The 14,984-nt window shown below is 46.7% G+C and overlaps 1 protein-coding gene across 1 annotated transcript in view; it reads right to left on the bottom strand.

Moving 5' to 3' along the window:
* Window positions 1-14,984, bottom strand: part of GALNS (galactosamine (N-acetyl)-6-sulfatase) — a 44,285-nt gene that overhangs the window by 10,760 nt on the left and 18,541 nt on the right. Inside the window, exons 10-12 of the mRNA NM_001389560.2 lie at window positions 14,453-14,589; window positions 11,729-11,831; window positions 3,915-4,036 (exon numbers count right to left, since the gene is read on the bottom strand). Of these exons, the coding sequence (NP_001376489.1) occupies window positions 3,915-4,036; window positions 11,729-11,831; window positions 14,453-14,589 (362 nt within the window). The remainder of the gene's footprint in view (window positions 1-3,914; window positions 4,037-11,728; window positions 11,832-14,452; window positions 14,590-14,984) is intronic.

Below are 14,984 nucleotides of genomic sequence, written 5' to 3' on the forward strand. Positions count from 1 at the left end.
CCAAAAATCAGTTAGTGCATCTAGGGAGGAAACAAAATACTGCTTAGACTCACAGAAACGCTTCTGCTTTGTGTGCTGCTCAACACACAATCTATATTTAAAGGCTGAGAGCTTAAAAAACAAACAAGCCAAAAAAATCTTCTATCAGGCAGCCTACACACATCTATTCAATCCCTCAAATGACAAAAGACACAGAAAGTTCATTTCTCCCAGCACAAAGCCTAGATAACAAGGTAACTCTTACTTATATACCTACGGTTACATTACTATTTCTGGCAACGAAAAGAAACATTATTTACCAGGAACCACACTCCTTTGAAATACACTGCCCACACATAGCCCTGTATTGCAGGTGTTCTTATCACAAGCACCTCTCCAGATGCCAATGTTGCCTTATCAGTACCTGTGGGCGTGTTTGTGCCCCACCTCACCCTGCTGCCAGACTAACCTAGAGCACGTCCTGCAGTGCCAAGCTCCTCTCTACTGCAGGACCAGAGTCCCACAGCTCCCAGGTGAGTCCCCTCAAAGAGGGAGAAAAGCCTGCAGTGAATGTACCTGATGCCAATGCTGAAGGTCAGCCACAGGACAGGGATTGTGCTCCATCCCATCTGCTGAGGCGATGATGTACAAATGCCATCACCGGGGCAAGCTCAGGCAGGATTCATAATGTGCATTTGGCATTGCTCTGAGCTCCAGCTAACAACGTGGAAAGTCGGGGAGGCTGCTGGACTGCTGGGGTGAAGCTGCAAGCTGGAGAAACATCGGTAGTTACTTTTCAAGGCAATGGGGGCAAACACAATTACGACCCTTGGCAGAAGCTGAGGTGCTGGAGGGGATCCAGCCCAAAACAGAGGGGTAGCTGCAGGAAGGAACAGCCACTGCCCTGTTGGGAGGGTCTGTTCCTAGTGTCAGACATGCAGAAGGATGCACACCCAACCTCACGTGTAGGGGAACATAAGCGCAGGGTGCCATGTGGCTCAGAACTGCCAGATGTGTCCTCAGTATGATGACAGGACCTGCCCACAATGGCCTGACCAGTTTTTCCACTGCATGAGAAGTGCTCCTGAGATAAGCTTTTGCTGATAATGCCTCCAGGCAGGCTTTGGGAAGCGCAGCAAGCTGTGTCAGGAAGAGGAGGGACTTGTCCTGCTTCACCACGAAGCCCAGGGAACTGAAAGCTTCACGTGCTCTCTGCAGATCTTGAAGGACTTGTATCTTTGGTGATCCCTTCAGCAGCCAGTTCTCCAAGAATGACTGAAAAAGCCAGTTTCTGTGTTCTGAGATGAACTGAAATCAAAGCCTTGAAAAAGTCTCCATCACACGCAGTACTCACACAAAGACTCACAGGCGATTCAGATGAGACTGCCTGAATATCAGCACTCTGCAAGCCAGGAGCGTTGCCTCAGCTGACTGATCTGACTGATTTCCAGGATGCCTTGGCTCTGAGGAGCCCAAATACATAAGCTGTATATCTCTCTGGAGCTGCGTGATGCCTGGCCTTCAAATGAAGCGATGAAACCCCTTTGCATGTGGTTTTGCACGTGCCCCTATGCCAATGCAATTAGTTGGCCAATGCAAACTAATGCAAATCGAGACACACAACAGATGACTAAAAATCTTTTTGGGGGGAGAGGAAAGGGTTGCACTAAGATAAGGAAAAATAATTTTAAATGTCGTAAAAGCAATCAAAGAGAAACACAGGGTATCAGTGTGCCATGATGCTCCTTCACAGCCTCCAGAAGAGAAGCAGAAAACCTATTAAAACCACTTGTGGATTTAACAGGGCAAAATAGTAAACTAAATCAAAGAGAGAAACATACCAAGAAATCAGGGAGGCAACGCATTGTTCTAACAGCTTTGGCAACAAAAGGATGCTCCAGAGGAGCCAAGCTGGTGAAAGAGCAGTGTGATACACCTCACACCCCCAGGGCTGCCTGGGGATGAACAGGGGACTGTGGCCAACACGGACTGTGAACACAGAAACCTCAGGCTGAGCACACCCAGCAAGTATGGACAGACAGATGTATGCTTGGAGGAGAATGCTGGATTCCCTTCTGAGAAACATTAGTGTCGGGACTCCCAGCAGGCTGCCTGCCAAGGGGGATAATTAAGCTAAATAAAAATGCACAACAGGAACAGCTCCACAAATGAGGATAATTTAATTACCAGGTTGGATATAGGAGACCCACTTCCCATGAGTTTTCCACTGTGACGGGAGAGGAGACAACAGCAACACAACGTGCTGCAGAAGAGTCATTTACGAAGAAGCAGCTTTCTATTAGGGTCTGCATATTAAGCAACACCACCAGCTTCCCATAATCATGTCATAATCTTGGTATTAAATTCAATCAAAGAAACAGCTTTGAGTGTCCAAAAATCAATGGAACCATACGAGAAATGATTGCAGATGTCACACTGGAATTTATTTCAATGCTCAGCCCATTGTGGTTGTAAGGAACGACCTTTATTCCTTCCCTAAATAAGAGGGAAGCAGGAATCCTGCAAACAGCCCTTAAACAAGGTCTCCTCTCCATCAAATCTCTCAGAATCTGAGAGCACACAAACAGCAGACAAACTGCAGTTCACTTAATAATACCATTCATTTAATTTTTGGGAAAAGGAGTCATTTCTATCCATTCATCTTCCTAAAATAAAGTAGCTGTTCAATTGAACAGGGCATAATCTCATCTGGAATCCCAACCCAGCAGCATCGTTTCACTGAGCTGAATTTAAAATACAGGAGCTGCAGATTTGCTTTATTCATTAGTGCCGAAACGCAATAGAAAGGAAGAGCTAACGTGCTGGGCTTCTGAAGAGCTTCATACACTGCCTAATGCACCTCTAGGGTGCTCGTCTGTTAAGTGAGAGAGAAGTGAAAATATTTTTCCTCCCCTTCTCTCTAGTGGAAACACTTAGTGGACAGCACAGGCTCAGTTCTTTTGGAAGTAATGGAGCGAGTGTATCCACTCAATTATTTAAAACAGTTGAGTAATTGCAGGGCTGTCAGCTCAGGAAACATCTCTCTGTTAAAGCTGCTGCACAAAACCACGTCTGTGCAGGCACTCACAACAGCACTAGTTTTTCCTTTATTTGCTCCCACATCCTCCAAGTCAGAGCCATAGTGAGGGCTGGGGCTGCGTGTCTCTGCCTCCATCCAGTTCTGCCAGAGAACAAAGCTCACTCAGAAGGGAGGAGGGAGCTGGGACACCTCAGCAGCTGTTTGGAGGTGCCAGATTTACGTGTGGACTGTGCTGGCTGATGGCTACATAAATCCTTACAGAAATCTCTCAGGGCATGGTGTGTGCTGGAGATAAATATTACAATAGTAGGCTTATAGGAAAATGGATTCGGACAGCCAGGAAGCCCGAGGAGGGAAAAGGATTGGGCAGAAAGTCCTCTCGCAAAGACTCTCTGGAGAAGCTCCTTCAGCTGGGCTAGGAAACTGATGGGTTGCCCCATTTGCCTTCATAGATTCCAAACCAGTGCATAGAAAAAAACACTGCAGAGCACGGAAAGATCACTAGGTCCCAGAGATCCCAAAACGCACTGGGAATTGCAGCAGAGTTGCTCCAGTGCAGGCACACTATTGCTGCTGCTTCATTTCACAGCTGACCTGCACTTAGCCCTGTCCTACCCAGAAGTGAAAGTTCTGCCTTCTGCTGGCAGTGCTGGGACACAAACCAAGAACCACCGGCCCGATGAGCTGAGCCATGAACACGTGCACACCCACCCAGCTTGACCAACTGGAAATGTCTGCTCCTTTTCTTTGCTACTCACGCAAGTGATGGCTTTCTGGGATAGTTTTCAAGCAGATTGTAAAAAAAAAAGAAAAAAACAGCTACCAAGGCAAATGAATTATGTAAAATGTACACCAGCAGTGCTGAGTGTTTTCACATCTTTGTTAATTGGCTCACCTTAACGGGTACTTCTCTCCAGGGTCCCTGCCCAGGTGGAAGAGCAGTGGCAAAGTGCTGTGCTCCTCCTGCAAATGTGTTGTCACTCCAGAGACGTTCTGCCCAGGACAGAAATCAATGCCCTGCAGTGAAGAGAAGGAAACAGGTCATCAAGCATGAAGCAGGGGAGGGCGTAAAATTACAGCTGGTGCTGCTTCCTTTGGCATCTTGTTCCAGTATACCTGTGAAACCCACAGTTAGCTTAAACCCAGAGAGTCCTCTTCATTCTGCAAACCTGATTTCAATCTGTAGGAGGTAAAATAAGGTGACAACACTAGCGTTGCACTGGCGTAAAAGTGGAAGCTAATTCTGAAGAAACGGGTGCATTTGTTGACCTGATTTACAGCACCTCAGAGTGCTGGTATGGAAGCACTCACCTGGGAACCTGGTGCTGGGAGGACTGTATTATGCCTGGAGACTGAGAAGTTGGGACCTCCCTGCAGCAACAGAACGAAGGGCACAAGGACTGGGGCTCTGTTTGCCACCAGCAGTGGGTAAGTGCTCGATGGCCACCGAGGGACAGAGCCAGTTGTCTGCTCACAGGCGCAGAGCAGCCAGCTCTCTGCATCTGCCCTTGCACACATCGCCAGGCTGCAGCTCCCGAACTGCAGCCAGTTATTAGCCAGATGTCAGGCTAATAACCCAGAGCCTGCCTGCAGCCTTGTGGGCTAACAGAACTCATTTAGCCCTGGGAACAGCAAAAAATGTAAAGCACTAATTTCACTGAACGGAAAATAACGCAGGGAGCCCTGTGGGCCAGCAAGGGCTGGCACCAAATGGACTTGTAAAACCCAGCTTTAACAATTCCAGCTAACACGCTGCGCTCCTTACAATACCTGAGACAAGGACAGAGACATGGAGAGAGGATAAATGGGAATATTTCAATGGAGCTGGAAAAGCAGCTGTAGCATTTGCTTAAAAACCAAACAAACTGAAAGGCTCTCTACAGATGTTGGTAGGATTTGATTGGCAAACAATTTTCTAAAAATATCCTGTGTTTTTAATGGACAGCTGGTCAGTGGAGCAGTTAATATTCCGCTTTTCAATAAAGCAGGAAGGTTAGAAGCCCATGAAATCCCATTTATCTGCACAGAGCTATAGATTCCTGAATCACTGACTGGAAAAATAAGAGAGTTGCTTGATAGGTTGTAGTGGCCGGCCAATAATGGACTTTAAATGGATACAAAAATGATTGACCTTCCCACCTTCTGATGCCACAGGCCTCGGAAAAAGAGTGAAAAATAGATTTTTTTTTTTTTTTTTCTCAAAAGGAACAGTTAATGAAAAGGCATCAAAGCCTACATAATACCCAAATTATAATTTGGATGCAAATCAAACAAGCAATTTAATTAACAGTCCGCTAATTGGCACAATACTCTTTGGCTGCAAATGCTTCTTTTTGAAAGAAGATTTCAGTCTCTTGGGTATTTATTTATATATTACTCTAGATTACATTTTGTCTTCTGTTTCCTTTAGCTGAGGCTCCAGAATAAGGCTCAGGGATGCCCCAGAGCCTCCTATGAAAGAAGGTGCTGTGACACCTTGCCTGAGGCCGCTAGCCAAAAGCTATCCGCCTTTCTAATCTAAGCAGTCAATGCCCTGCTCAAAAGCAGTCTGTTGGGGAAGACAATAATCAATCAAACTTACTGTTTTATGACACTGATAAATAACTCTCCTAAAGCACGGCTGAAACCACGCTTTAAATTTCTGAGGCCTTTCAACCTTATCTCCGCAAATATAATAGACTTTTATTTTTATGTACTGTGTGACTGCTAATATTCAACCACCAGAGGCAGCTTAAAACCTTTTCTCCCTGCTCATCAGCGAATGAGCAAAATGCAAGAGGTACCACTCCATCCTCACACACCTGATCAAGGCATCGTCCAGCCCCACAGCAAGCGATACGCTGCAGATACAGATGGTGGGGCCTGCTCTTCTGCACATTTGACAGGAAAGAATATTTAGCTTATCACCCACAAGCTCTACTTCATTCTGCTTCTTATCGCAAAGCATTTTCAGTTCTCAGGATGGAAAGAAAAAAAAAAAAAATCAGTTACACCACTAAGCTGAAAGTCTGGGATCCTCACGTCCAGATTGCTTTTAATTTCTGGAGCAAAACCAGAATGAACTAAATCTGCTTGGGATTTGAGGAGTATTTAAAGATGAGGCAATCCACGCTCTGGAGCATCTGGACAATGCCTCTAGCTGCTTGGAAAGCACGAGGATTTGGTTTTGTGTGTTGCTGGGAGCTGGGGCAGAGGGATGTGCCCAAAGTCCTTCTGCCCATCTCTGACAGGGGAGAAGAAGCTGCCCTGCAATGGGACAGGAGGAAAACAGCTCTGCTGCCCCATATGCAGGCTGAAGGGCTGCAGGTCTGGTGAGGAAGGGGAGTCAGTCTTCTCTTGAGCACTTCTGTCGGTGAAAGTCACTAAAAGATAACTTGAAATCATTAAATAACTCTTATTTCCTTTTCTTGTAAAAGCCTGATCTGACAACATGCCCCACAGACCCTAAGGACACTGCAGGCTTTAACTGTAAGTACAGATGTGCCCAATCCTCAGCTGGAGCAAAAGCCACCTTGTTCCACACTAACTAAGGAGGTCTCCTCATTTACTCCACGCTGCCAACAGGATGGCAACTTTGCTCAAAGGTAAAGTTGCATCGTGTGAAGAAGAGCAAAGAGGTAGGGAGGTACACCTGCCCGTTCCTCCAGGATAACAAAACCCCAGCCACCACTTTGTTATCTACTTGGAGCCCTTCCTTTGGCAGACTGGCAGTGACAATGTGCAGGGGATCAGTTAAAGCACGTGCCTTCTATTTCACTCTGCACACAATCCAAGGTAATTTGCATGTTGACAGTAACACTGATCAAACAAAGCAGAAAGGTCACTCCCTGTGTTCAAGCAAATCCTTGGATCTTTCCTTCTCAACTACAAAAGCGCACAAGCCAAGCCAGAAGATCCTATCTAGAGCACGCCAGCTCTGTGCTTTCTAAGGGAACCAATCAAAGAGCATCAGATGGCAAACAGAAGCATCTCAGCTCCCACACCAGACCTCTTACACCAGCAGCATTCCGCACCTGTCTGCTGGAGGAGTAATCCCAGCAATCATTTTCTTTCTTTAGCCAAAAAAAGCCACGCAGCACTCCCTGCGCATCAGGGAAACCTTTGGGTGAGCGCATCCTTCAGCCCTTCCTGCCAGCAATCACGTCACCTGGATGGCTTTTCCACCCCTAAGACCTGGTGGCAATCGGTTGCGCAGCTTATGCTTCAATTTCCAGAGCAAATGGACCACAGATGCTATGTCAATATAGACATGAGACAAATACAGCTGGCTGCCAGCGTGGGCTGCGCGCCAAGCGATGGAATCACCACTTGTGTCAACGTGAGCCCTCTGGCAATTCGTCACCCTGGCGCTGGCCCAGCTCGCTCCGACCTGACAGGCAGAGGCAGAATTCAATGGCGGCGCAGCAAACGTGGGGGCTGTCTGCTGGTCGTGTCTCTTCATCCCACCACACGAGACCCGGAGCTGCGGTCGCATCGGAGGGAGAAAAGGTCGGCAGTGAATTAAAGCCAGGCACGTTTCTTGCTGTTTGCCACGGCGCCGGTAAGCGGCCGCTGTCACTGCAACGGCAGCTCCCAACAAAACCTCCCAGCCCGGAGCTCCGACGGCCTGTTGAACAAAAATTGCTTCTAATGTGTTAACTGTCTGGAAGGGACCCCCAAAGATGGGCAGATCAGCCAGCCCCCATCGGCTCTCAGGCAGCAGCGATCAATGGCTAGCTCATACGCTCAGAGGACCACAATCAAATGCCATTATTTGTGAGGTTCTACTTGACTTCACATCCCCCTCGCAGAAAAGGCTTTATCGATCCCTCCGCGTTGAGGAGAAGGGCAATCAGACAGACTGCAGCAGGAATAACCCCGGTGGCATTTCACATTAAAACAATAGGGTCTCCTCGCAGGCACCTCCACCCATCACTTAAAGACACAGGAGCCCCTCCGAACAACCACTGAAGGCTACTAACAAGATACTAAGCTGACAGCAGAAAGGTTGATGCTATCAGCCACTCTCCAATGAACCCAAGGGCTTTTTTCCACATTTTTGATTTTATTTTTTTCCCCCTCCATGCATCACTGCTCTCAGAAGGCACAGGGACTGTTCTCTGCTGGGTAACCTCACGGCAGGCAGAGAGATGGCGATTTCCTTTCTCCTACCTCCTCGACACAGCATTACCTGAAGCAATTCCTGAAGGACTTGCTGGCTACCCGGGTAAATCCATTAAGAAAAGCCATTTTACTCCTCTTCCAGGCCTCTCCTTCCAAATGAGGAAGGTCACACGTCCCTCTCCCTTCAATCAACAGGACAAAATAACTGCTAACAGTGCCAAGTCTGAGCGTTCACACTGCAGTAACAGGAAGCTGTGATCCCAGCAACACTGCTGTGGACACCAGCAGCAAGGAAGCAGCAGTGCATGAAACATCACCTCCTCACGCAGTATTTGGCACGCACTTGGCAACCCAGGAAGAGTCCTGTGTGTCCTGTGCTGTACAGGAGAGGGAGCTCCCCAGGCTTCTCCTTACTTCCTCATTCCTCTGCAGCATGAGCCCTTCTGGCCCTGGCTTGGCAATGGCCAGCAGTGTTGCTGAATTCTGCCTGGGTGCAGTTTGAAGGCTGGGCTCGGAAGCCAGGGCACAGCTATGGTGGTGGAGAATATCCCACAGACCTCGGGCAGATTAAGCGACTCCCACACATTCTACACGGATTTGCCTTCCAGTTGATCTCCACCAATCCATGCCTCATTTTTTTACAGTTCCAACAGGAACAGAACCACACACCTCATCTCTGGGAAAGCTGACAAATTTCAGTACCAAGCCATAAGGCAGCAGACCAGTGAGGGCACACTAATGTCATGGGAGCCTAGGACAACCAGAAACCGGTGTCCTGCTTGTACAGGACCCGTCCAGTGTAAATACTCCAAGTGCCATATGGAGAGAAGCATTCATCTGCCTGTTATGCTTCCCAAGGCTTTGCTTTCCATAAGCTGCTTCCCTCCGGTAGATTTTTATTTATACATACATACTTTATTAGTTAACTAACTTATACCACATTCAAGTGCATAGCTTTGCAGGTTAGAGGCCAAAACTGCACATTCTTTCTAGTTAATCACAGAAGGGCTGGTAGTCCTAAACTGACATGATGGTGCCCAGACCCAAGACGTGCAATAATTTCATATTTTCCAATGTCAACATGAAAATATGATTCCTGCATGCTTTAGTGGTACAATCTCATCTAAAAGTCAAACAAATATGCACAATACATGGATTAAAACCAGGGCAAGTTTTCTGTATCCGTGATTTCCCACACTGTCGGTTAACAAGGGAATTTGAAAGGAAAAGGAGGTTTGGCCAAAGGGTGCCAATATGTGTGTGTCAAAACAATGAGATACTCAACCACCCACAAAACAAACCCTTTAGAACTGTGCAGACTGCCATTCTGACACATCTGGCCAACTCCAGGCCTCTTCCAAGCGAATGGCATGCCAACCAGATCCGTCTGGTCATGCCAGGTCTGAGTTAGGACCATTTGAGACGGGAAGAATTTCACGTTGGAAAGTTGGATAAAACTTCCTGTTAGATGCACAGTGAGGTGAGGATCTGTGCTAGAGATCAGACAGCTGACACAGCCTCGTTAGCTACAGCTCTAATGGGATGGCAAATCAAACATATCGAACGCCAAGCCTGCAGACAGACAGAACTCCCAATGCCACACACACACGTATGCAAATCCATTTTTCAAAGGAAATTAGCAGACAAATTGGCCTTTTTGATTCCAGCCGAATAGTTCCGGTCCAATATCAAAACAGCTGAGAACAACAGACACTAAAAGAGGTGTTGTATCAGAAGGAGGGATTACAAAGTTCCCAAAACAAGGCTCAGAACCGCGGAACTGTTCTGCATTCTGATTTATTTCTATTTTTAAACTTGCAAGGCTTGTAATTAATGGCTTGAGGACACGAGGAGAATTGGAACAAATTTCAGCCTCAGCTTCCTCTGCATGCTGTTAATGGCTAGTCTGTCCACTAATGTGCTCCAATTTTACCCACATCAACCACATGTGATACAAGCTGCAGGAAAGCAAGTGAATTTTTAATCATTTCTCTGATGTACAGTATAATTGCTGACTTTTATCAGACAGCAGTTAAACAACGGCTCAGAAAGGAATAAATATTCCTTAATTGCACAACTGCCATTTCTCACAGTAGGAGAGCGTTTGAAATGAGTAACTGGTCCCCATTATCACAGCCACACACATACTCAGACATGTACCAATAAGTTCAGATCAATGCAGGCGCTTATTTATGTCCAAACAAGGTATGTAAGTATGTGTATGTGCATATATTACAATGGAGAGCAATTATTCATGTGTGACGTTATCTCCCATACACATGGGAGAAGCATGCCCCCCAGTCTGTCCATATGGCTATACACACCAACATAGAAGCTCCCAGTGTCTCTCACACAGGGAAAATCCTCCACATTATGTCACGTGTGACATGTGTGCTTTACTCACATACTAACCCAGACAAACACGTTATCTCCTTTTAGCTGGGCAATACTGGGGTTGACATGGAGTGTGCAATGCATTTTCGGAGTCAACTTTCCTTCCTAACCTGTGAAAAACAGAAACTTTGACTCCTGGAGCATTACAGCCTTCAGAAGACAAACACACATGTTTACAGCCCTGAATGTGAATGATTCCCTTGGAGCTGATGTTTCCTTCTACCCCCAGGATATCCCAATGAAAGAAACCATGCACTTTTACATCCACAAATGTCATCAGCACTTATTGCTGCACCTGTGATGCCTTGAGGACCCACCAGAAGTTAAAAGAAAAAAGACATAAAAAAACCAAATCAATCATACAAACAATCCCTCCCCAATACCAGCCTGCTGTCAGAACTGCTGAAAGCTGTGCCATAATGCGTTTAGTTCATGTCTAAGGGTATAAACAGAAGGCACACGTGTGAACCTGCCATTCAGGAAACGTCCCGGAGCTCAGTACCCAGGTCTGGGGCAAGGAAGTCACAGGAGAAGGAAAAAAAGACAGTGTTTAACTCTAATTGTGAGAAAATCAGCCAGAAAATTACACAAGCAGTGCCTATTTGGCAAAGAAAATGTAAAACATCTTACAGAGTGAAACGGGCTCGCAGAAGTGCTGGTAATAGATTACACATATGGAGTGTACTGCTTTTGATGGCCGCTGCTCTTTCCACTGCACGGAAAAGCTTTCCTTTTCAGAAAAAAACCAACACACAAACCAACAAAGCAGCACATCCCTGTCCCCTATCCACAGTTCAGGGCACTCTGGGTCTTCTTCACCAGATACTGAGATAAACGACCCATTCATTTGGCATCAGCCTCCAAGCTTTGTGAAGGTACACGTGAAAGATCAGAATTCAGCAGGGAAAGAAGCTTAATGTTCAGGGGCATTAAGTGCTGCTTAAAGGGAACACCACTTGGAACAAGTCAGGCTTTGCTCATTTTCCTCTGCTTGCCTCTGATTTCACTCAGCACAGGGGTGCAGGTGACACCAGTCCCCTTGGATTTTGGAGATCTGGTAGCTCTTAAGAGGCTGTGAATGAAAGGCTGCTTTGTAAGTACTCCGTGGCATTCCCCAATTAAAACCCCTCTTTAAATGGTTATTTCCCCCCAAGAGAATGACTGGGAGAGAGAGAAGGAACCAGACGAAGGTGCAGGTCGGTGTGCTGTTACCTTGCTGTAATCCTCCCAGGAGTTGCTCCAGGTCCAGTAGTGAGCCTTGTAAAGCCCGACTCTCACCGCCATCATCTCATTGCCACGATAATAGAATATGGGCCTGCAAGGGAGAGCAGAACTGCATGAGAAATGCCAGCACGCCAGCCTGGGCAGCTGCTGCCGCTGCCTCGCTGATAAGGGAGACAAACACTTTAATGGCGTCTGACTTCCGATCCAGCTATCAGTCAGAAACAGGCTGCCTCCTAATAGTCTCCACTGCAAGGTTTTCAATTAACATTTTTTAAAGTGTTCATCAAGTTGAGAGCTCACATGGCGCAAGAATGAAATATTATACAGCTTGGCTGCCAGTGATTGTTAATCCTTGAACTATCAGACCCTGTTATTTCCTATAGAGCGTGCCGACTTAAACACCAAATGTCTCAGAAGTGGTGAGCGTCTGCCAGGGAGAGAGAGAGAGAAATGGGGATTCACAGAGAATATGATGCTCACACTCCTCTTTATGGCAGCATCAAGATATGTGCTGTTCCTGTCTGAGGCACAGGATGGCCGGGGAGGACACCAGATGCTGACCTGTTGGGGATTTCATATCAGAAAAGCTCCATATGAAGAAAAATACCTGGCAGCAAGACAGGCTGCATTTTTAACTCCTGCCCATTTGCTTTCCCCTGAAGTGCCCTTTATGTCATCTAAACTCACAGCGAAATCTTCAACGTCTCCCCAAAGTTCCCCCAAAGGTAACTCACTGAGGGCACAATCCACCCCCAAAGCACATGCACTACGCTTCCTCCTCCTGGGCATCCCAGCAGTGCTCCCTTTGGTATCCCTCACAATGTGCTCTCATGTTTTAAGGGAACAGCACAGATTTCTACTGAAATGGCCAACCTGCAGGAGAAAGGCTTCAGTGGCTGCTGCAGTTTGTCCCACAAGGACATCAGATGTAGCCCTCTCTGGCTGTGTCAGCCTGCTGGCAGGAGGAGAGCACGGGGCTGTTTATCGCATTGGGAAGGGTACGAGCATCCTTTGTCTTTGACTCAGATACCACTAGGCAAAGGCTACTCACTCTGGCGATGCTACCTGGAAAAAACACAGTCCCTAAATATGAGATAAGATTAAAATCTCTGCATCCGAATGACAGGAGTGGCCTTAGATCTCCTCTATTTTTAACCGCAGCCTTCTCTGCAGGTTCCTTGCACAAACAATGAGCCTTTGTCCTTTGTCATTAGGAACAGCTCGTGAACAAAGGGGAAACGCTGCTGCCAGCAGTGCCTGGTCCTGCATCCTAACACCTGAAGTGCCTGCGAAACAAAGGCAGCCCGAGAAGCCTGCCAAAAGGCAGGACTTGATCTAAACCAGTTTCGTTAACAAAATAAAACAGCCCAAACAAACATGCCACACTTGAAACGTGCCAGTCTCCCTTTCCCTTGCCATAAACACAGATTACTCGACAAGCTGTGATGTGACCCTCTGACTGAAGGCACAGAGGTTAGGTTTTGCATTAAAAAAACCCAACAACAAACATTTCCACCCTTGAAAAAGGCTTTCAGCTTATACTGAAAATTCTGCTGTCACCAATTCCTTTCTTTCCTGTTCACTTTTTTCCTTTATAAACTTAAAAGAACCCTGCAACTGCATCCCTTTGAAACGTCTTGGGGCAATGGGAACTGTGATGGCCCAGTCAGGTTTGGGGTGGAAAAAAAAACAGAAAAAAAATATATCAGTAAGAAAAAAAAAGTCATCACAAGACCTTGAGTAATTATTATTGCAACACGAGTGGCACTGTTATAAGAGATGGGTGGCTGATGTTTCCTTTTTCCTTTGGCGACATAAGAACGCTCTACAAAAGTAGCAGGCTGTGTTTGCAGGACCTGCAGCACCTCATGTCAGCCAGCACATGAGCTCTCAGGTAATGCTGCACACATACTTCTCGCTTTAACAGGCACATAAGCAACAATTTGTGGAACAAAGGCTCACATCCAGCACAGAAAAGAATTCGGGTATGTTTTGCATGTGTATGTTTCCTTGCTGTCTCACTGACAAAGAATAGGTTTGTACTCAGGATTTCCCAGGCTGCCAAATTATCCAAATCTCATCAAAAATCTCTCTCTTGACCTCCAGGACTCCCAGTGACAGCCAAGGATGTTTGCTGTCAAATCTGCACCCAAACGGTACTCCTGCACGCCCGTAAGGATCCCAGCTCTTCAATTCCAACGTGCCTTTATAAAAGCACCTGAAGAAACAGGACCTTGGGAAGAGGTGGGCTTCTGGCTCACGTGCAGCAGCCCAGCCTTTAATTCCAGCCTCTCTCAAGCCAGAACTATATTCTGCAAAGAGCCAATCTACTCCTGGATGTTTTTTCCAGTAATAAATAATGTATTTTCCCCTACCCAGGCTGCAGTTCACAGGCTTTTATCTCCCTTGTTGCCATATGCCGTTCCAAGGATCCCTGCTAACCCCCTGACGTTTGCATTTGTCCCCAGACTCCACCGTACAGCAATATGTCGTGTGTCAGGAAACCTCACCTCTGCCTGCTCCAGCAGAGGATTAATACAGCAGAGGGTGAAGCTCTGGTGCTACCTCACTTCATCGGCTAGGAGCATAGACGCATCCATCCAGCTTATACAATATTCCTGTAAACTTGATTTAAAAAAAAAAATAATAAGGCAAAGCTTGGCACCACTTCAGTTCGGAGGCAAGGATCGGAGCTCCGGGCTCATAACTAACCTGTCAATTAGCTTGCCCTGCAAGATGGCAGGTAAAAGGTCGATGCCGTCAATCTGTCTGTCACTCGGAGGCTGCAGACCCACCAGGGAGAGGCTGGTGGTGAAGAGATCCATCACGCTGCCCAGCTGACGACTGACCTGAAACATCAACAGAGACGCTTTAGCAGAAAGACCTTCAGTAAAAGCCATGCAGGAGGAGGCTGGCTTATCCCAAAGCAAAAGGACTGCCTCCTGAGCCTCTCTTTTAAGAGCATCTCCCTTTACAGTGCTGCAGCCACCAGCAAACCTCACGTTAGAATAATAAAGGAGGTGATCGATGCTTCTCCACTTCCATTTTCCTCTCTTTTCCTTCTCACTCCTCTCCATGTATCCAACTCTAAGGAATGTATTCTTTTTTTTGTACAGTTCAACCTCATTTAACAAATTCTGAGTCATTTGTGGATTGAAAAATCAGCACTTAAAACAAGAAAGAAAAAGAAGTCCTTGATTTGTCCCCTCCCCAGGTCATCTCCGTATTCCAGAATATCCTCAGA

The sequence above is a fragment of the Gallus gallus genome, chromosome 11 (genome assembly GCF_016699485.2).
Source record: "Gallus gallus isolate bGalGal1 chromosome 11, bGalGal1.mat.broiler.GRCg7b, whole genome shotgun sequence".
Classification (NCBI taxonomy): domain Eukaryota; kingdom Metazoa; phylum Chordata; class Aves; order Galliformes; family Phasianidae; genus Gallus; species Gallus gallus.